General features: G+C 32.4%; 1 protein-coding gene across 1 annotated transcript; it reads right to left on the reverse strand.

The window, feature by feature from the left end:
* Positions 1-6,631: 6,631 nt before the first annotated feature.
* Positions 6,632-21,477, reverse strand: LOC137925974 (tektin-2-like). The gene is made up of 7 exons (XM_068769484.1): positions 21,397-21,477; positions 15,982-16,106; positions 13,455-13,671; positions 11,526-11,740; positions 10,226-10,448; positions 8,678-8,901; positions 6,632-6,901 (listed from the first exon to the last, which is right to left on the reverse strand). The coding sequence occupies exons 1-7, from the start codon at positions 21,475-21,477 to the stop codon at positions 6,709-6,711; spliced, it is 1,278 nt and encodes a 425-aa protein (XP_068625585.1). The 3' UTR covers positions 6,632-6,708.
* Between the last annotated feature and the right edge of the window lie 445 nt (positions 21,478-21,922).

The raw sequence follows: 21,922 nt of genomic DNA on the forward strand, positions 1-21,922 counted from the left end.
CTCTATAAATACAACGTATTTTATTTATAATGGTTTATTTGTTAAGAAAATAGTGATTCTTAAATTCGAAAGTCGTGTTCACATTGACCAGTTTAAGTACGTATTTAGAAAGTACGGAAACTTCATTATTAATCAATACGATCTTAGTAGTCATGAGGTGTGGGTCAGCTGAGTGATTACGAGTCACTATTTTTTCAACGCGATCGCACTATAAACTTAAACGATATGTTAAAACTTATTTCTCGTCACGTTTATTGATGTGCAACACTGATCTCTCGCAAAAAGACAACTATTGCAACAAATAATAAATTTTTGAATAATCGTATAATTGGCATAGTTCGTAAACTGACTTCGTGGTTACCGCTCTAAATCTTGTTATCATTTGGGATTCGAATTTGCAAATGTTATTACATTAGAACACCCTTTAATTATCGTGTTAAGGAGTTTACAAAGGCCACGTTGATGACTAGTGTCTCAATTAATGTGTATAACAAACAAACCTTTGTCCTACATCGCGATAAAATATTATTATATTATATACTATACCTCCATAGGCTAAAGATTTATAAGCTTCTGACTTTTAAATGTATTGACAAACAATTCAATTTTTTCAAATAGACCATAAAATCTTCAATATTAGGAATAACGATAGTTGCACATATTAAAATTATAAATGCACAATAAAAAAATATTAGCTTTAGGCACATACAAAATGTATTTATAACATTATTTAATTACATAAACACTTTCGACTTCATAAATAATAATGTTAAACAACCTATTGCTTTGTATGTCAAACACAATTTCAGATTTCATCCAAGCTATACTTCTAATTAATCAGTAACTTAGTAAATACTATTTGCTTTTAACTGTTCTTTAATAAATGCAATTATATACGGCGACAACTTTAATACACAGTATATGCCAAAGTTAAAAGTTTTTCTAATATGCCGTGTTACAACAAGTCTAAGTTAAAGTTTAACACAAAAGTTTATTTTTGTTCGTAGTTTTACAACAGAGCTTAAGCGGTAAAAGGGTTTTAAATTGAACGTATTTGATTTCTTTTCAAACATTGAAAATAATCAGTTTGTATAATATTCATTGATATTACTTTCAGTTTCAAATTAATGTGTTTAATTAAAAAAAGACACTTCACTTACCGCATTTATAGAAGCTGTCATTTAGATCGCTTTAAGAATTTATAAGCGTGTTAAATGTATACAATAGCGGTAATCACTGCATATAGTCCGTTATGTTTGGAAATTGTAAGTAGCTTCTGTAATTTTGTTATGTGACGAAAAACTTTATCCACGACCGATCGTATATAGCACGTGTTTAAATATGAAACCAGTTGGCTTGCCCATACGTGATTGTGCGAAGAGGGGGGGATTGGCAGCTTGGCTCTTGAATGGCAGGAATACCCCAGGAAACGGATCTGTTCGTACTTTTCGAAACCCGAAAGTTCTAAGTAGGAAGTCGATGACTACTCGATGTGGTAATGTAGATAAGACGGTTATGTAACTGTACGTGCGAAGCAGGTAACGCAAGTTGGTTGCCTTTTTATTAATAAGGAAAATCGATGATTCATTTATTGCACAAAAGCATTCAGCATTAATATGTAAACATGTCTAAACAATATCATAAATTATATATCACCGCATATAAGCTAGACATATAAATATATTTTTCAACATGTCCAAGAAAAACAACATCAATATTCTCATAAACTTTAGCGATGATAACATAGAATTACTCATTCATAAAAGTTCCGAATATAGTGTGAAAACAATTTTCCAGTCCACATTATTCTTTAGTACGTAGATCGACTGGATAGCCTTCAGAAGTAGCCCCAGGCGCCTGAATACTTGTACTGAGATGATACTGGTAGGGTTATTCTATATATTTTTTTCCAAAGTGATTTTAAGCTCTTAACCATTTATACTTATAATTTTTCAGTATTTATTGTGCATACGTTTTAGGTGATCTTTAAAAAAATCGTTTATTATATGTAAATCAATTTCGATATAAAGCTATAAAATTATTCCAGAATTCATTTAAAAAAATAGTGCAGAATAGACCGCGTTTACCGCAACGGCGAGATCACTTCCGCGGCACCGGACAAAAGTCAAATGTAAATAACCTGTAGCTACACAACCTGTATTGAGTTATATATAGCTGATTGTTTCGATGTTTGCTTCACATGTCTTGTATTCTTACTGCGTATTTAAACCGGAACCCAACAGAAGACGCAATGGTTGATGTTCAATAGCTCGGGACTTTACCGCGCTTTTCTTATCGATAAGGAAGCAGCGACAATAATAATACGATCTATTTGAATCTTAATAATTGTTAAAAGCACTTCCTAATTTAATGTAAGTATAATCCTGCCGGAAACAAAGACGAGACATGATCGATTCTCAAGCAGGTTTAGCAGTTTCCGCGTATGAAATCATACCAACGAAAATACGTACGAAACAGAGCATTAACGGCAATTTCCTGAGCAGGGATTTACTTTTATTGCTTTCAACCGATTCGAGAGAATCGTTTTAATCAAAATGAGCATAATTACGTATCGGCGCTTCTTTTATGCTATCATTCGCCATACTGTTTAATTTAAATTAAAAAAAAACACGTTCATTTATTAAAATAAAAAGAAAATAAACTGTCAACTTATGTATATTAAATTAAACTTCAAAATGTATTCAAATGCTAGTTTTTCATATTTTAATATTAATTTTGACTGGGTCAATCGCAAATTTATATGTTAAACATTTTAGTAATTATTTTACGAAGTTGAATACCTAAATGTCGTTTTTTCTTCTTCTTTTCAGCTCATAGACGGCCACTACAAGGTATAGACCTTCCTTTGAGATATTTACGGGGGATATACCACAATCGCCACACTAGGTGGGTTGGCGATTGCACTGTGTTAATATGGTACGCAGGGGACGCTGCTGCCAATCCTCTGGAAAGTTTTTTTAGCAATAGTAACCTCATATAATCAATGCTCTAAGTGTGAATCATATAAGATTATATATATATGGAATCGAACTCGCTACCTATGATCATAAATTTCGCTCTTCTACTGCCGGGCTACCACTACTCACAAATCAACTAGGACACTCATTTTCATTACTACATTTCTTATAAAGATCGAAATTATTGTTTTTTATTTGGAGTTAATTTTTATTTTGCAGTTTCATTGTTATAATAAAAATAAAATAGAATTAGTGATACCATCTTTAGTTACCAGGGTTAAGGATGAAATTGTTTAACGTATTTACGTTCTTTAATAAACACTTGTAGTTATTTAAGAGAAGACGAACAAAAGTTATCGACATAGGCCAGCGGGTTGGTAAGATCACGTAACAGTGGAAAAGTAATATAGCGCATTAAACATATGCCTACTGAGGCCTTAAGTTTCTGGAATATAAACGATAGGACTTTTGATCCACAAGGTGGACATATCTTTAAAGATCGTTAGGTCATGGATACCTGTGGGACAGTCTTATTATAGCGAGTGTCCTACAGTTGATATGATAATATTGTTTTGAAATATGTCGGTTTTATAGTTACATGTAAATCAAAAACTTCGTGTAAAAACCGACAATTGGAAAAACATGATTTCATTAATTCGAACTGGACTGATTTGATATTTTATTTTTGCAGTGGTAATAAACTTTAAAATAAACAACATTTTTATATACGTCAGTGTGCATTCGTATTAGTAATTTTCTAGCTCTATTCATTCTAGAACGTTGATGAATCATATATAAAAGTTAACCACTCTATAAATACCACACGGAATGTCAATAAATGTCCGCTATATAAGCATTATGAAATAACTATGGAGTGTTGATCGGAAGAGTATTTTGAACCTGCATAAATAGCCGCTTCCTTGATGTTTTCTCAGTACATTGTACGTATTATCATTTATATCAATTAATTACCTTATTAACTTACTAAGACATTATTTAATAATAACTTGCTACTGTAATATTAAACAGCGGTAGTCTTATATATTATATATATTATTGGGTTGGCTTACAAAGCAGGGTAGCTTACAAAAAAGTTTTAAATTGCGATCACCAAGCCGTCTGACAAGCATGGCGATTATAGTATTTTCACCATAGATATCTTTGGCGGAGGCCTATACCTTGCAGTGGATGTCTATGGGTTTATACATATGCAAGAGACATTGTGTGATAATAATGTGCTTCTGTTACAATCGTAGGTCGCGGGATTGATTCTCGGGATACAGTCTTATATACAATTCATACTTTGGGTAATAATTATATAAGGTTGCCACTGCTTACAAACAAGTTCTCTGAGAATCGTCAGCAGAGTTCGTTGCGTACCATATTATCAAACTGCGTATGCCAGCTCTCCGCTTGCCAAGCATGCCGACTACGGTGTAAACAACGACTGTAATGTTTACTTTAATAGAAAATTCACGTTTCGATTTAACTCAAAATTTCGAAATCAATTTATATTTGTATATCTTAACTAATAAATGAAGGGAAGAATTCATATTCACCGGAATAATCTTACATATAATTAAGTTATAATAATACAGAGGCCTGATAGGAAAAAAAGCCTTAATTATAAAGTAATAGTAATAAAATTAGTAATAAAAGCCTTAAAACTATGTATATGTAATCTAAGAACTATGTTCTCTAGTATATTATTAGCTTTTCTGCTTTAAGCATTTTCTCTCTACAAACATGCGGAAGTAATCCTTTACCACATATTTGCGTTGAGATATGTATACATTTCATCAACCTAGTAATTTCTACGCTTCATACTAGATAATAATAATGATTGATGCCTGTAGTTATAATGTTCCCTATAATAACAGCCTATGCTAGATCCCGTAACATATTACCAATATATTAATCTTTTAATATAAGACATACGAAATATTGAATAAAATATTTATTTTGTTTGCATTATAAATAGGTGAGTAAATTTTTGCTAGGAACATTAAAATTAAAGGAATTAACAAACATCTTTTATACATAAAGGTAATTAATTATTGGTTCAAAAAGACACGTCAAAAATGATAACGTAACAGAATTGCGAATCTAACTAAGGATCCTTTCCCAGTATAAGTAATCTGATATTAATCACCTCCCGAATATTCCAAATCCAAATGTCATTTCTATGTATGTAAAAATGAATATTTTCTTTGGCCACGTTAAAATTGTAAATCGACTTTACCGATTTCGTTTATTCCTTTATAAATTTTCTAACATATTGCTGAAGGATGTTTGAAAAAATTGTATCTTGTGCGGATTGCATTTGTTAGATCGCTAAATACAAGTAAATCAGTTATAGATGTAAAAATGCTTTAGAGAAATGAGAACAAAGCTTTGAATCTCTGGAACTGCTGATATTTTGGAAAGTTATACCATACATTAATTATAAGCAAATGAGCTGTACATTGACTCCTTTAAAGCTTCTAAACATACAAACATCTGTCGTCAAGTATTTGTTGGTAGGTCGTAAGTTAATGTCACCTTGAAACCATGTTCTTCACACGCTTCACAACTTACGCACCAGAAAACTGAGTATAAACTTTTCTAACATTTATTTAGATACAAATTGATTTTAACTAAAGACATCTATCGAGCGAGCTACCGGTAAATAAAAATTGCTATAAATAACATCATAGTGCACTTGAAAGGTAAGAAAATGTTGCATTTATTAAACCTTATTGTTCATTTACGTAGTCAAGATCGCAAAAGACCCGGGATGCGGATAGCGCACCTGCAATCATCTTGTAGATTAAAAGGGGAGCTACGCCTTGAGGGGCTTCTGCCTGGCATGACGATGATGATGAATAAAATTGACTGGCAAAAATATATCAAATCAAAATCGCAGTGTATTATCACTGTCAAACGAACGAACACATGTTAAACTATTATCTTTGGTTAAGTTAAATTCTGGTAAGTTAAATTCTGGTTAAGTTAAATTCTTGTTAGGTCTCAATGTTTAAAAAATTGAGGGTGATTGGTTAAAATATAAAGACTGAAAGAAGTTGGTGACCTCCTTTGTCGGCTTATGTCTTTAAGGCTTTAATACCTATTTCCAATTACCCCTGTATTAAGTTAATACTCTGAAACTATTGTTACACGTGCGATAATTTCCAGCAGGACAGTCTGTAGGGACGGTAATAAATAATTAATTTAATTTAGTAATCCGAAGTTTGTTACCTTGTCATTATGTTATCTATTATTTCTGAAACCATTGATTTTTGGATAGTGTGCCATATATTGACAACAAAAGAGATACACATTCACTCTTTATAGCTTTACAACTATTAAAAATAATTTGGAACGTTTAAAAAAAGTTTGCGCTAAAGATGTCACGTAATAGTGCTTTTATAGTGACACATTACTATTAGAGAACTTACTTGGCTGACATGTTCTCGGCATGATTGATTATTCCTGTAGATAAATGTAGAATCTCTATTGAAAGTACAAAAGTGTGTAGAAAATAATATTTAATTTGCACATAAAAAAAAACAAGGAAACTGAAAATCTCAACAAAACCGCTAAAATTTGAATAAATCCCATCAAAATTTAATTAAAAGTTGGTGCAAACATTTGATTTATAATTTTAAGCCCTACGCAAAGTTAATGAAACAAAGCCAAGGAATTAGATTGGTTGTTAAGAATGTCGTCGTTCAATGTTATATTATTCATTTTACGTTTCCGGCTTAGGCAGTTCGTCGGTTATGCGAGCTAGTACCAAATTTTTATCAGTGCCTTGCGGTCTCTTGGGCTCTAAGGCGGATCGCATTTCGAGCGCCCGTGTGTCCGTTTCGAGGGAATGTTCTTTGTCGTTTAAGTCCAGGGTAATCTTTATTGAAGTTGCTTCTAATGCGTTGTATGTCGCCCTGCAATTTATAAATATATTGATACCTTTTCATGTTTACAATTACAGAGTCAGTTCGTATTTGTTTATCAATTATTATGAACTCATACAAAATCTTAATATAGAAAAAAATACGGTATGTAGTCGACATATAGATAATAATTTGTTCTATGTTTTGTTCAACAAATGTATAAAAAGTGTCTATGTAAATGACGTTAGTACTACAAAAAAAAAATATGCTTGAAATATGTTTTTCTAGGTTTTTAAACTTAGTAGCTCTTGTAAGCAAGTGTGAGTACACATGTTAGTATTAACTTTTATATTATAATAAACTCCTCCCGTGTAATGTATCTACTGTCACGTAATAAATTTAATGTTTTTATACAATCATACTAGAGCGTGTAGGAGTTGTTTAAGTGGTAATAAAATTTAGGAAAAAATTTCTTTACGACTGTATTAAGGATTTTCTCAGAGACCATAAAAATATTGACGTCGGCTCTTCTTGTTAAACAATATCATACATGCCGTTTGATACTGGAATAGGTTACCGCTGAATATAGATAGTAACTTAGCACTCACTATTTTTTTTAATGGTTAAGAAATATTTATTAGACCATTGATTGTTAATCCTCGAATTAAATTCCTTTATGCTTTCTGAGGCAAGTGCGATCAAAATTGGTTTGTTGTTATATTTAATATTTTATTTATAATTACGAGTATGTATAACACAGTAAATGTAAATTATATACATGTGTATATATGTGTGTATGTTTTTAAATATGTGTGTTTGTCTATATTTACATGATAACTACTCATTATTTATCACTACTGTTTTATTACTATGGTAATCTGCAAGAAATTGCGTTGTTTGATAAGACCATGGTGCTTTTGTGTTTACTATTATGCAATTATGTATATATTTTCTAGCATGCACAGTAAAGAGTTTTTTTACGGATGCCATTATAGGAAAAGCTCTCATAACTGCCATTCTTCTCATAACGTATGAAAGCGATCATTAAAATGACATTTTTGAATGCGTATTTTATTTGCGAGTTTATGTGATTCACATAAAAATAGTAGAGAAGGAATGAGATCTAATTATGGCTAAGAAAATAAGGTAGCTAGATAGAAGTTTTGTCAGTACCTTGTTTACTGTTGTGTTTGATAATAATAAATCCACCAAAAAACTTAATTTCACTGCTATTTTTACACCCAAAGTGAATAAAACGTTTAGGGCATTAAGAATAGATAGCCCTCTGTATAGTGAGGTATTGTTGCTTAAATTAATTAATGCATCACAAATTGCCAGCTTTTGAATTGCAAAATTACAAAAGCGGATCTTTTGTGATTTTAAAGAGTGAAGGCAAGGATTTAACAAAGGTATTAAGGTGCTTTATATTCATCCGCTAACATAAATCTCAAGCAACGCGGTGCTTTGTTATAACTTCTCGAAATATTCTATTTACAATGCTGATGAATATTTTTAGGATTTCTTTTATTATCTTTATTAATCTTAGCAGCTTGGTTTTTTTCTAAACTTACTGTCACTGATTTTTTTATGAGCGAAATGTTTCTTTTCGAAAATAGAATCACATTGATGTAATTCTAAGATTGAAAACTAAACCAATTTTGATTATAAATCAAAATAAATTGTTATATAAACAAGTAAATAAATTATTATTAATTGTTTAATAATACAGCTTTTTGCCTGAGATAGAAAGTAAACATCGTGCTTGTTTTTCAAACAATAATGATAACTATTTCAATGAAAAACAAAAGTAGTCGCTTTCAAACTTACTTGGCACAATCCAGTTTTTCCTGTAGCTGACGAATAGTTTCTTTGAGACTGCGAACTTCTTCTTTCAATCCCAGATCCGCTTCGTCGGAAGCAAGTTCAATACCGGGTCTGTAGCCTCGTGTCTCTAGACGTGTTTCCGCTACCTTTAAAGCGTTCACTTTATCGGCAAATTGCTCGCCCATAATTTTCAACTCTGCGGCTAATTTGTCCATGTTCTCTTCCATCTATAACATATATAATATTAAAACAAAATTACGTTCTGTGATTTAAAAAATGTGTTTCTTAGCTTAAAACTCGTGATTACTTTGACCAAATCGAAATTTGATTTCATAAATTATTTATGGTACGAGGAAGGTATTAGCAAACAGAAAAAATATAAAAATTGCAAAAACAAATAATGAAAAACCCACTCGTTTTCTCATAGAAACCATAGAGTACATTAAAATACTTGTCATATAATATAAAAACAGGATGAAGCATCCGTGTCATTTAAGACAAAAGACAATGTATGTATTATATAATATTAGAAAGCATTTGTTATTATGACAAAACATTAACAATTTAGTCATGGATTTTTTCTAGGGTCGTCTTTTGTTGAGGCATTTAAAGCTTCACCGAGGATGACATTAATGCACGAAAGGTATCTAATCTAAATCTTTTTGTAGTTACAAATATAAAACTCAAGGCATTGGTTAGAGTTGTGTGACATATTTGACAGGATTGGGAGGTCTTGCGTGGTGGAATATCACTAAAAGGGCCATCAAGAGATTTTGAGCTCAGGCTGTCGCTCAAGACAGATTTTGACAATTTCCAAGACACCGTAATCATTAATTGGTTGATTAATATTATTACATTATAATTTGCAATCGTACCATTAATAAGAAATGATGGTGGTCGTGTAAATAAAATAAAATATCAATCATTTACAAATCAGTTCAAAATATATTCAAAAGTTCGGAATCTCTTTGGAGAATAATAGATATCTTTCATGAGTTTCGAGACAATGCGATTGCAATTCCTAAAACTTGCTCCGCACCAAGAAACTTGATGTTTTATTTCTCTGGCCAAGTACTAAAGAACTTCTAAAAGACTTGGTGTCAAGCTCGAGCATTTTCTATTGGAAAATACTGTTGTAAACTTTGATAACTAACAATCAAGAACGAAAATTATTTTCAGGTGAAATTTTGTATGGCATCGCTTCTAGACTTACGGTTTTTATTAACATTTTTTTACTACGTTTTTTTTTATTTTTTTTGTTCCCCTATCTTGTGAAAGAGCAGGGTCATTTTTCTTCGTTTGATAATTTTTTCACATCTTATTTTGTTTCCGCAATCTACATACATTCATCTTAAGTTTGTTCATTCTTTTGCTTACTTTCCACATTTCGTCTGTATACAATAAGTAATATCTAAGTTTAATGATATGCTAGAATTATTATAATATCCTAGCATGTTTTGCTTTTTTGCCCTGCTCTTTTCCGTTCCTTCCTATTTAATTATATACTTTTTGATTTAATTAGATAGATTAGATTAATGGTACAAAACTCACCTTCATCTTTTGCCACTCCAGTTCATTCCTCGCCCTCTGTGTGTCGTATATACGTTTACGCATCATGTAGTTGGTGACGTCAGTTTGTGCACGTAATGCATTTCTAGCACGTTCGCGAGCGACGAAAAGGGACTCTCGAAGGCTCAAGGTATCCTGCAGGCTGTCCTCGGCCATCTTCTTTGTGGCTTCACATTTATCAAGCCATTGCTCGTATGTTATCATCCTTTAAAATATTATCATATTTTAATACACTACCTAATATGGAGTGGATTCTAATATGGAGTCAACTTTTGTTCTTTTATTGGCGTATACAATATAACTTAAAAAGAATGCCAAAAATACTAGTTAAAACATAAAAAAATTGCGTGCGAAGTTTTAAAAGCAAAAAATGTCTATTAAAAAAATTATTTTAAAAGGTTGAGATGTTATCGGTTTTAAGATGATAATAATTATTAATTATAACTATTTGAACTAAGTAATATCTTTGAAACAATATCATTATTCGAAAAAGACCCCCTATTGCAGCAAATTTTTGAAATTTAAAGTCGTAAAATATCGATAGTAACAACCGCGCGAATAATTATGGTTTACAAGGTTGTTCAAAGATCGTTAATCTTTTTTCTGTTATTACATAGTAAGACAACACAGAAGAAATTTAAATATGAACGATTGTAAATAAGAAAGGAAGATATGCATAGAAAGTGGTTATAATTCTCAAAAGCGATTATAAAGGTCAAAGACTTTCTTCTTTTCAGCCGATGAACGCCCACTGCTGAGTATGTATCTCCCTCAAAGATCGCTACGATGTCCGGTCCTATGTTGCTCCCACATCCAGCGACTGCATGCGACCATAACTATCTCGTTGATCCACCTAATGAGGGTATACCCACGCCACGTCTACCATCAAAGTTCCAAAATATCATAATGCCTTTTGATTGGATATTTAGTTAATTAATTCATATGAATTTTGTAGGCATTGTCATCACTAATTCAGCCGTAAGATGTTCATTGCAGGACACAGACGTCTCAGCGTCTTCCTTAATAAGGTTGTTTGTTCTTGTGGTTGGATGTCTTATGCTGCGCCGATCGGTAGTCTTCACTCCAGAACTTTAAAGCCTCAGTTACCATCTGTTCTATGAGCTGTATGGCTTGGTCACTGCCACTTCAACTTGCCAATTTGGTCACTTTCGTTCATCTATGGATCTCCTTATTCCAGATTCAATTTCGTAGGGAAATCCCGAGTATAAAATTATAATAGGCTATGAAATAAACTTTTGGTTATTTTATTGGTTAAACGTACCTTTTAGGTGTTTTCAAGGGGTCGGTCTTATAAGTAATATTCGCGCAGACCTTATCCAAATTCAACATGTCCTTGTCAATTTGTAAAGCTTCATTCTTATCGTTTAAGTCCAATTGCAATTTAAATTTGACTACCTCAAGCTTATTAATTTTCTCCCAAGCCGATTGGCAACGATCCGTTAATAATTTCTTATTACTTTCCGTGACGCATAGTTCCTGAGGAAATAAATACGAGTTTCATAAAACATTACAATTTACAACGAACACTTATTAAAGTCTTAAACAACGAAGATCAATTTGCGTCAAGTTAAATATTGTATCGGAAACAATAGGACATTAAGATTTAAATCTAAAAAAGTCTAAGGCCGGCACTAGATTTCGTCGTTTTCCTTGCAGGAAATGATGTTGACGGCATATCAATAAACATTCGACAGAATATATTTGACAATGTACTATGGAAACAAAGTAGGTGCAAGATTCATCTTTTGTTATCTAACTATTGTCTGTTCAAAGCCGGAAAACGGCGCGTCTAAAGATACTTTTATATTCCTGCCACATTGTCAATAAATCGATATAGACATAAAATTATTAAAATAAATTCTAAATTTATATTTATCTAATATTTTAAAGTAAAACCATTTTAATTATCCTAGGCATGTAGCCGTGTAAGTATGCGGGCAGGGATAGCCCAGTGGTAGGGGATTGAGACTCGCTACCGTAAGTCGCTAGTTCGATTCCCGGATTACAATCTTTTATAATTCACAATTTGTGCATTAATTATATAGGATTGTCATTGCTCACAAACGAGTTATATCCCCACATATACCTATAGATCTTTGGGAGTAGCCTATGTCTTACAGTGGGGGCTTATGGGCTAAAACATCAACGTCTATAGTATTATATAAGTGTAGTGTGTAAGTTATAGCTCACTTTAACATATTTGTTTTACTTTGTTAGCTATATCTCAATTACATATATGGTTGTTTATAGCAATAATTTCATATTTAAGAAAAAGCTTGACTCTATTTCGCTATGACGTATACGATTATGTATTTGAATTATTAGACCTATTTTACAATTCCGGAGTATTTATATACATGGCGAATAATTGATTGCACATATACTAAAAATAAACAGATGTGTAAAGAAGTAGTCGTTGAAAAAAAGATATTTATAAGAAATAATAACTCCATGAACTTCTTCCGTTTAATCATTGGGACGGATCTAGATGAATAATTGTTATTTACTGTTAGTAAAGTCGGATTTAGGTAACAATTCTCATCTAGCTAAGTAACTTCGTTATGGTTATTGTCGGTTAGTTATTTCAGTGAATGTAACTTATTTTTTTATAAGAATTTGCCTAGTGAAACAGATTAATTGATGATGCTCTAACTATAATATAATTTGCTATCAATTTATTAATAAACAAAAGGCAAATAAATTAAGCCGGAGGTTTTATAGATTATATAGTAGATATTTTATAACAATGAATGTGCTTAAGCTGAAATGAATATATATAGGTTATCTCATAAATCAAGGTCATGCCGAACTTCGTTATAGGACAGGTAGTGGCCAATTCTAGACACAAATATTTCAGTTTTTTTTCCATATCGGTCACTTAAAGTTTGACCAGGAAGGATTTTTTTTTTCAAATATGTGCTTGGAAAAAGGCGTTAAGTTCTTTTAAAATTATGCCCCTGTTATATGATTTTTTGTCTGTCATTTACAGAAGTGTTATTCACAGCAAGATGAGAAAAAAATTAGAAATCATGATTTTTGTTCATAGTAATAAAAAGAATACGAAATGCTGAAGAAAATGCGTGTACTGTGAAGGTCAGTAAATTTAATTTTTTTAAACAAGACTTTAGCCTGGCGTTGATTTATGGGAAACTGTTTAAATTTCATTACTAAAAAAATAGACACAAATTACCTTTTTTAACTCGGAGTCTGCTAGATCATAAGTTAACTCCGTGCTTCTCCTGCCATCCCTATTGGATAGGCACTCGGAGCATATTAACAGAGGTAAATTGAGTTGTTCCAGCTCTCTTTCAGTCGAAGCTTTTTCTTCTTTCAAAGCATTCATTTCTCGGTCGAGACGATCTAACAGTTCTTGGAGAGTCGACTTCCATTGTTCGATTTCATAAACTCTGCGAAAGTAATAATTAAATTTATAGGCTTTCTTTCTGGCTTCAATTGAACAAAAAATATCGAAAAAATATAAATACGAGTAGTCTACATTATTGTGAAGAAAAGATAATGGTACTTTTGTAACTTTAATATTGATGGATAAGCTTTGTTTCTCGCAAAAAAAAATAATTCCGTCATTCTAGAATCGTCGAAGTGAAACATTTAAATTAACAAACTATAATAATTAATTATGACGTCTTAAAATATTCCTAATGCAAAATGTAGCCGTATAACATTTTCATATCTATAATCCTATTTGTAACAAAAATGTAATAGATTTGTATTTATCTTGTTCACGCCATAACCTATGTTATATAAATTTCTTACAATTTTGTCAAATGTTCTGACTGAAAATATTACAAATTCTAGTGTAAATTGCATTTGCAATATCGATGGAAAAATCGCAAAGAGAGGTCGTTGAGTATTTTCGTGGCATCAATTTTTAAAAATCCATGTTTTGAATGTTATGTTTGAAGACGAAAGTCTTTAACCAATCTGTCTTGCCTGTAATTATGTACAGATTCGAGACGTGGTCGCTTACGACGGGCTTCATAACATTACGAGAGAGTAAGGGAGAGAGTTATGCTCGGAGCTTCGCTGCGAGATCAAATCAGATGATCTGAATGAGGAGATTCGCAGAACCAAGATCACCGATGTAGATGGTGGGGCACATCGCTCTTGAAACCGTTGGGAGTAAAAAGGTTCTCGACGTGGTAACCACGGCGGAGGAGTACTAGGAGGGCCAATGACGTAGTTAAGGTCGCGTGGAGTCACTGGATGCGAGCAGCCTAAGTTCGTTCACCCTGGCAAATTTTGGGGGCGGGCCTTGCAGTAGACGTCTTATCGTCTGAAAAGATGTTTTTAACATGATCAATCGTATTTCCGTTGATTCAGAATTTGAAAAATATCAACACTACTCATTTACGCACTACAATACAGAAATAACAATATTGTGTATCAAAAAGCATTAAACACGCTATGTCCTTACACTAATTGTTTTAAATTTGTTAATGTTTGACATCTTTCGGAGCAGCTAGCTACAGAATTAATTATTTCACACATACATAACCGCAACCATATATAAATTTAGATATTATTTAATATACTAAGTTTAAAAACAGATATTTTTAAAAAGGTAAATTAAGTCTTGTTTTGTTCTTTTTTGGAATAATCTTCTACTCTTAAAACAGCGTCAAATAAACGCTCTCACGAAATTGCTCCTAAATTATTTCGTGCAATGCTTTGCTGAGAAATACGGTGGAAGACTGAAGTAGCAAAGACCACGTCCTGATATCATGACCACAGCTAATCAAAAATCGTGTGCAAAATAGCATTGCGAAGAATAGAAAATGGCTTTCGGGTTTCAACGGTTAAATCGAAATATTAGTGATAGAATATTAGTGATGTTCAAAGTGAATAAACCTTTGGTTAAAGTATTCGTGGATCTACACACAGCCTTAAATTGATTGTACACGAAAGATTAAAACATTACTTTATTTTAAAAAAGGACTACTTATTTATATTTTTATCGTCTGTTGCTCACAACAAAGTTTTCATCGTATATTGATAAACTCGAAAGCTTTACAATTGTCACACCTATGTAATGTAGAAACCTAATAACGCATTTTAAAATATTTTTTTCAAAATCCTGCGCAATATCTCTTCTATACTTATACCACCTATAGAATTGAGCTCTTAATATCACGAAGAGAGTTAACAAAATTTTTAGTTATTTCATTTATTCATTTAGTGTTTATCATAAAATCGGTACAAACCCAATTTACGGAGAAATCGTATCATCCAAAGCATAAAAGCGGTGAAACATCAAAGCATTACTCGCCAGAACGGAAAATTGACAAAACTTTTAAAAGCACAGTAACTTAGGTATCAAGACTAGGCGTTAGTTTACAATTTAAAATCATTAAAGCTACGATAATAACCTTCCCTTCGTCAAAGAGGCTTTTTGTAATAGATCTATATTTAAATGCAATAATTCCATATGGATTACACTTAAAACTATTTAAACACATTTAAGACCGTATGAGTAAGAATAGGTAGAATTTAAATAAACAGAGTCCTTAACGCCAATGATATAAAGATAAATTCAATTGCCTGTCATATTGTTTGGCACATTGAGTAGAAGAGTAAGACTTATGACAAAAATCAGCTGTGCTTGGTTTTATAGAGTTCTTCATCGCAAAGTGCCATGATTATATTTTTAAAAGACATATTCCTAACATGCCAAATCAGATGCCGGGTACTAAATTTACCTCGCTCGAAGCCGATTATTATTATGGTAGATTTCCCAATCGGTCTTAATTCTAGTTTCGTTACGAAGTTGTCGGGAGCTGTGACGAAGATCAAAAGCATCTGCTCGTCGTGTGTCTGAGGTAACCTGTAAAAGTAGTTATTAGTTTATAAAAAAAAGTAAATACATATTTCGTTTACTCTACAAACAAAGATCTTTGACCAGTGTGTATTGTCGGTGATGACATACAGATCTGACAAGTGGTTTATTACGATTGGACTTATAAGGGAGCTCCAGGTCACCCAGAGAACAAAGGAAAGCTTAGAGCTTCGCGCGCTTTCGCGAGGTCAAATCAGAAATCTCCTCATTTCTTTTGCAGACGATCCGACTTTACCAGCGTAACTCGAAGAATTGCTCGTTGCAATGGAGGGTTGTTAGTACTAGAAGGTTGTCGAGAGGCGATCACGAGACGGTAGAGTAATTTTACCGGAGAGACATCGCAAGACCAATTATAGTGGTGATTCTAGAGGGAGGCCTATATCTTGCAGTGCACTTCTATCGGCTGATATGACGATGATAATGTTAAATCTGGACACTGTTTTTCTCAGGGCACGTTTTTTTCGCTTTAAATTTAAGGATGCCACTAAAGGAAAGTTCAATCTGATTCTATTTTCTATTAAATTAGAATGTCCTGGCATTCTTCACATGATGTATACAAGTGGTCACCTTAGTTTATCCTAAAAGTATAATATGAATACATAAATAAATTGAAAAGGCGCAGAAATTTTAACAACACCAGCAGCTCGGTTCTTGGAAATTTAGTGAACCAGAAGCTTTATATTATACATACGTTAACTTTGGGTTTTATGTGAGAGTTATGTAATGGCGATTAGGTAAACATAGCGTAAAAATTTCTGTAGTATTTATAAAGATTCACTAGATAAATTAAAGGACTTTTGACACTTGTGTTTTTTTTATTATTCCATCCCTGCAGCGTTACATTTATTTGCGTGTTTCTATAAAATTAAAATAAGTTTTATCAGATAAGTTGTTTCACAAAGTTGAGCCTTTGACATACCAAAACTTAATTTCAGGTAGCAAATTACAGTTGTCGTAGGCGAATACCTAGATAAATTCCGGAACTAGTGCAAACGAATTTATAGAAAGCACGTAGAATTTTAAGGCAGTTTAATTATATTAGTGAACTTATTATGAAAAGTTAAAATATCTAAATAAAAATATCTCAAAATTAACCAACCCGGAATAATTTGATTTGATTTCCAGGGGAAAATTTAGCTTTGACGTTCAAACAGTGCATTGCAAAACACACGCTCCAGAGGTTTTTCTAGCATTTATACGGGGCATAATATCATAGTCTAGTTTGGCTTGCGAATAATGTTATGCATATAAAAATATAATGGACTAAAAACCATCATCTTCATACATGAGTTTATTTCATTAGTACGAATTGTTTTATTTATTTATTCTATCCATATAACAACCATCATAATCGCAACTGAGATGAGAATTACAAAGTGGTGGAATGCAGTAAGCTTTAGCAAACTTGCTTTTGTTAAAGTTTAGGGTAAAAAGCTGCACAGTGAGAAATTAAGTGAGAAAAAAAGCCTGTCGCATTTTAAAAAAACATAAATTTATGTAACATATTTTGGAGTGGTCACTTCATACAGGGTGACTGGAAGTAGGTGTGCTTTAAAATAGAAAAAGTGCAAAAAGCTTTTCGTAGTCAAACGCGCTGTATATTCACTCAAAGATTTTACATCTATAACCTTATATTTGTATAATCCGATTTGGATTAATTTTTATGAATAACACTCTTTTTACAAAGTTGCTGTAATTAAAATAAAAATATTTCGTAGTTGTTATAAAAGAAACAAATATGACAACATTGCACACAAAATAATCATCGTTGCAAGCTGTTATACACATTACTTTTAGGAATACTGCAGCATTTCTTTTGGGCACATTCCAATTTTTCGGTTTTATTTATTCTCATTTATCATAACGGCTTCTTGTTGGTGCAAAAAATGTATTGGTAAATTCCACTGTCTGTGGTACCGCGGTTTATTTATAAAAAAAAAACTATTGTCAAATAGAAAATTATACAAGAGAAAAGCTATTACTGTGAAAGTTTTCGAAATATACCGGGGACGATTCGTAACGACGTAGTATGAATGCCAATGGGATCGTTTCAACTTTGTAACTAAAAACAAAACTTAACCAAAATGAATATTTACAACGGTTCTCGGTTTGAATAAAAAGCATGTTTGTCCGTAGGAAAAATACAGTTCGAAAGAAATTAAATTAAAAAACTACCCTTAGTATTATTGTACGCAAAAGAAGATTTTAGTAGAATATCACGTTGACCCAAATAACGTAATGTGGCGAAACAAACTTTTAAATTAGTTTTGTAACAATCTACATAAAGAATTTATTTCGATAATTCTATTTGAAAAATCTACTTTAATTTGATTTACAAATTTTGTAACGTATACTTTATTTTGGAATCTCAAACTAAATTTTTTTAACTATTATATAAATAAAGTGTATTTTCCGAAAAAGTTAAAACAAAAAATGCATTTCTTATCTTACTAGTTTCTCAAAACAATTTAAGGATGGATGCATTTACATAACAATAAAATGTCAGTGTAATTTTTATACATATAAGTACATATACATGATACATAAAAGTTTAATACTAATACATGAAAGAATACATGAAAGTTAGTAATATAGTTCGATGTTAATATTATAGATACACAATAATTTTACTACCATCAGCATCGATGGCATTAGAGCTATGAGATATAAATCTTAAATGAGGTTTACAATATGCATTACGTAAGCTATACGTCAACAGATGACATATTACTGAACAGGAACACGTCAAACAGATGTTTATCGCTTCAACTATAAACTAGATTTGTAAATCAAATCTGCTATCAACAACGAACAATTAGTAGACAACATATTCAAATATTAACTCTAGATAGAGTGGCAACCAACCAGTGCTTTTTGAATTTGCATCTCAAAGCCATGTATGCACCTTTCAAATGCTACTTGTACGACAATATTACAATATTACACGAATTATTATAACGGTTGTGTATAATATGAAAGCTTAAAGGGGAGTATATTTGATTTGTCAGCAAAAAGTTTCAAAGCTTTTACATTTATTTTCAATCACCCTGTATAAAGTTATCAACCTGTATAAAATGATCACTCTGAAATAGGTTACATCTAATAAAATTTTTATTTTTAGTAACGTTGATGTTCTACGAAGGGCGACCGTCAAAAATCATTACAATAAACACAAGTTTTCCAAATAAATTCTTTTTATTTATTAAGTTTCAATTTGTGTACTCGTATTTTTCACTAACGCCTGTTGGTTCGGTCATTTAAATATAAATATTTAATGGATTCAGGCGTTACATTGCGGAAGTCCATCCTAAATAAGAAAGGACAAATATCTAGCCACTTCCGCACATGCAGTGGTTGTCGTGCATGAAAGTGCACCGCCCGCCAGCCCGCTCGTAAACGCGCATGCGACAGACAATGCCAACTACACAACCGCCACCGCAAACCCACTCAACACCGAGTGATCGGTGTTTAGCACTAATCTGTGTAGCAGCTCCTGAGGATGCCCCGTGGAAGGGTGAAACACGTGTTGAGTGATTTAGCGGTGGTAGTTATGTAATTAGCTTTGTTAGCCGCATGCGCATTTATCAGCGGGCTGGCGGGCGGTGCACTTTCATGCACGACAACCACTGCATGTGCGGAAGTGGCTAGATATTGGTCCTTTCTTATTTAAATATAAATTTTAAAATGAACTTTGGTAATATGCACATTATCAGAACAGAGGTTAACACACTTTTATTTAAAAATAAGCAGGAAAATTTAATGTACTCGTTCCTAAAATGCAAATACGACTATCTCAAGATAAGCTAAGCAGGTTGTATTAAGGATACACGAACTGACCTCTGTAATATTCCAGTGAAATTGCGCAATACTGATGTTTAATACAGAAGGGAAAACTGGCAATAATTATGTCTCGGTAAAGCTGTACCTTTACCATGGTTGACATATTGTTTTTTTTGGAATGTTTTTTTTTTTTACTTTTTTTGCTGACAGTGTTATAACTGGAAATCTATTAAAGATGAATGTCATTGTCGCAAGCTAAATAGTTTATAAAGTACGCGAAAAAAATTTAAACAAATGTCCACAGCCCCTGCAAATCTTTTTGAAAAGATAACTGACGATAAACGAGCAATGATTGACAAGTTAATACTTGGAATTTCTCTACGAGATTAAAATAGTTAAGTATGTTTAAAACTTTTTAAGTTCTCACTTAAACACTCAAAGGGCCATATATAGGGCTGTGCTCGGGATTTGTCCACAAAATTTCCACGTTAATGCGACTACGTCATTCAATCGCAGGGATCTGAAGACGAACCAAAATAACCGGTGAAGCATAACAGATTTGCAAATTAAAGACGCAAAGGGCAGGACACATATCGCGTAGAACAGATGGCCGGTGACATCTTAAGTTTCAGGAGTGATGATCACGGACCGGTAACTAGCTGGCTAAGGCTAGGCTGGCTATACTCGATTAGTGCTGAATGCTGTCAGTCGTTTAGGCTTTTACAGCTTCTTCGGACTCACCCATAAGATGAATGGATGACCTAGCTAAGGTCGTCGATAGACACTATGCCAGCGTCTTTCAACCGGTCCTATTGGAAATTTATGTGCCAAACTTCTATGTCCTAGGGTTAAAGTGATAATTTCGGATATTGGTTTAAATCTCCTATGGTTGAATTTACAAAAGGAAAGAGGTCTAATATAAACGACTATGGCACTTTACCTCCTTAAATCTGGTGAGTTTGGAAATACCTGGCAAACCGCATTTGTTTATGACATCAAAAAATCTATAGAGTTGCGAATTCAAAAAATCAACCAAAAACTATTATATAAAGGTTGACTGGTTACAAGTGTGAAAGCCTTAGAGGCGTGAATAAATAGCTCAATTGTTGCTTTAAAGCCTGAATGAAGTGATCACTATGAAATATGTTTGTAAATATGCAAATATACATTAATATATTTGTCTCTACTGAAATGTGACATACCTCTAACTTCCGAGAGAGTCTATGAAGATAGATAGCAAACAATAATTTATTTTAATATACAGTAATATCAAATTTGAAAAAGTTTTTTTTGACTATATTATCATAAGTTTTCTATTATTGCAAACAATTATAAAATAACATGAAAAATTGCTAAGAAAACAAAAAGAAGGCTCCTCAAAAACCTTCATGTTATCACAATGTAAATTTATTTAATAGGTAAGATGTAGAAAGCAAAGCCCTGCTTAGTTGCATATTTAAGAAGATCAAGAGATTAGTTCCGGATAAAAATACGTTACCTGTAATCCGTACAGCCGCGCATCCCAGTCGGGTAAGCTTAAATGCGGCAATGGTTTTTCATAAGTCACGACTGACTGCATAATAAAAAAGTATTATAAATATTAAAAAAAAAAAACACTAAAACGAACTAAAATCAATTTTTTTGTCAATAAAATTAGGATCTGATCAATATGTTTGTAATGACAAACTGTCATTGATAGTGATTCAAAATTTAAAATAATTTTTCGAAAATGTCTGTTTTATTTTTTTAATAGAATATAGTTGTAACCTCACATTAAATATAAAACCTTAAATTAATAATTATAATTATAGGCGATCAGTGGGTGGTTGGAAACTATCACCCGTGCACGTAGTCGCTCCTCAAAGTTAGCACAAATCTAAAGACGACGGTAGCATTACTGGCAGCGTCCGAATTTGAATTTGGAATTCGAATCATCGAGTTTTAATTCGAACGAGGATTCGAATTCAGACTAATTGAATTAGTGGCCAGCCATATGAAACCTTAAATGAACGCTATAATCATTG

The sequence above is a fragment of the Battus philenor genome, unplaced genomic scaffold, assembly GCF_028537555.1.
Source record: "Battus philenor isolate CCGP_79_NKW_IND1 unplaced genomic scaffold, ilBatPhil1.0.hap1 SCAF_10, whole genome shotgun sequence".
Classification (NCBI taxonomy): Eukaryota; Metazoa; Arthropoda; class Insecta; order Lepidoptera; family Papilionidae; genus Battus; species Battus philenor.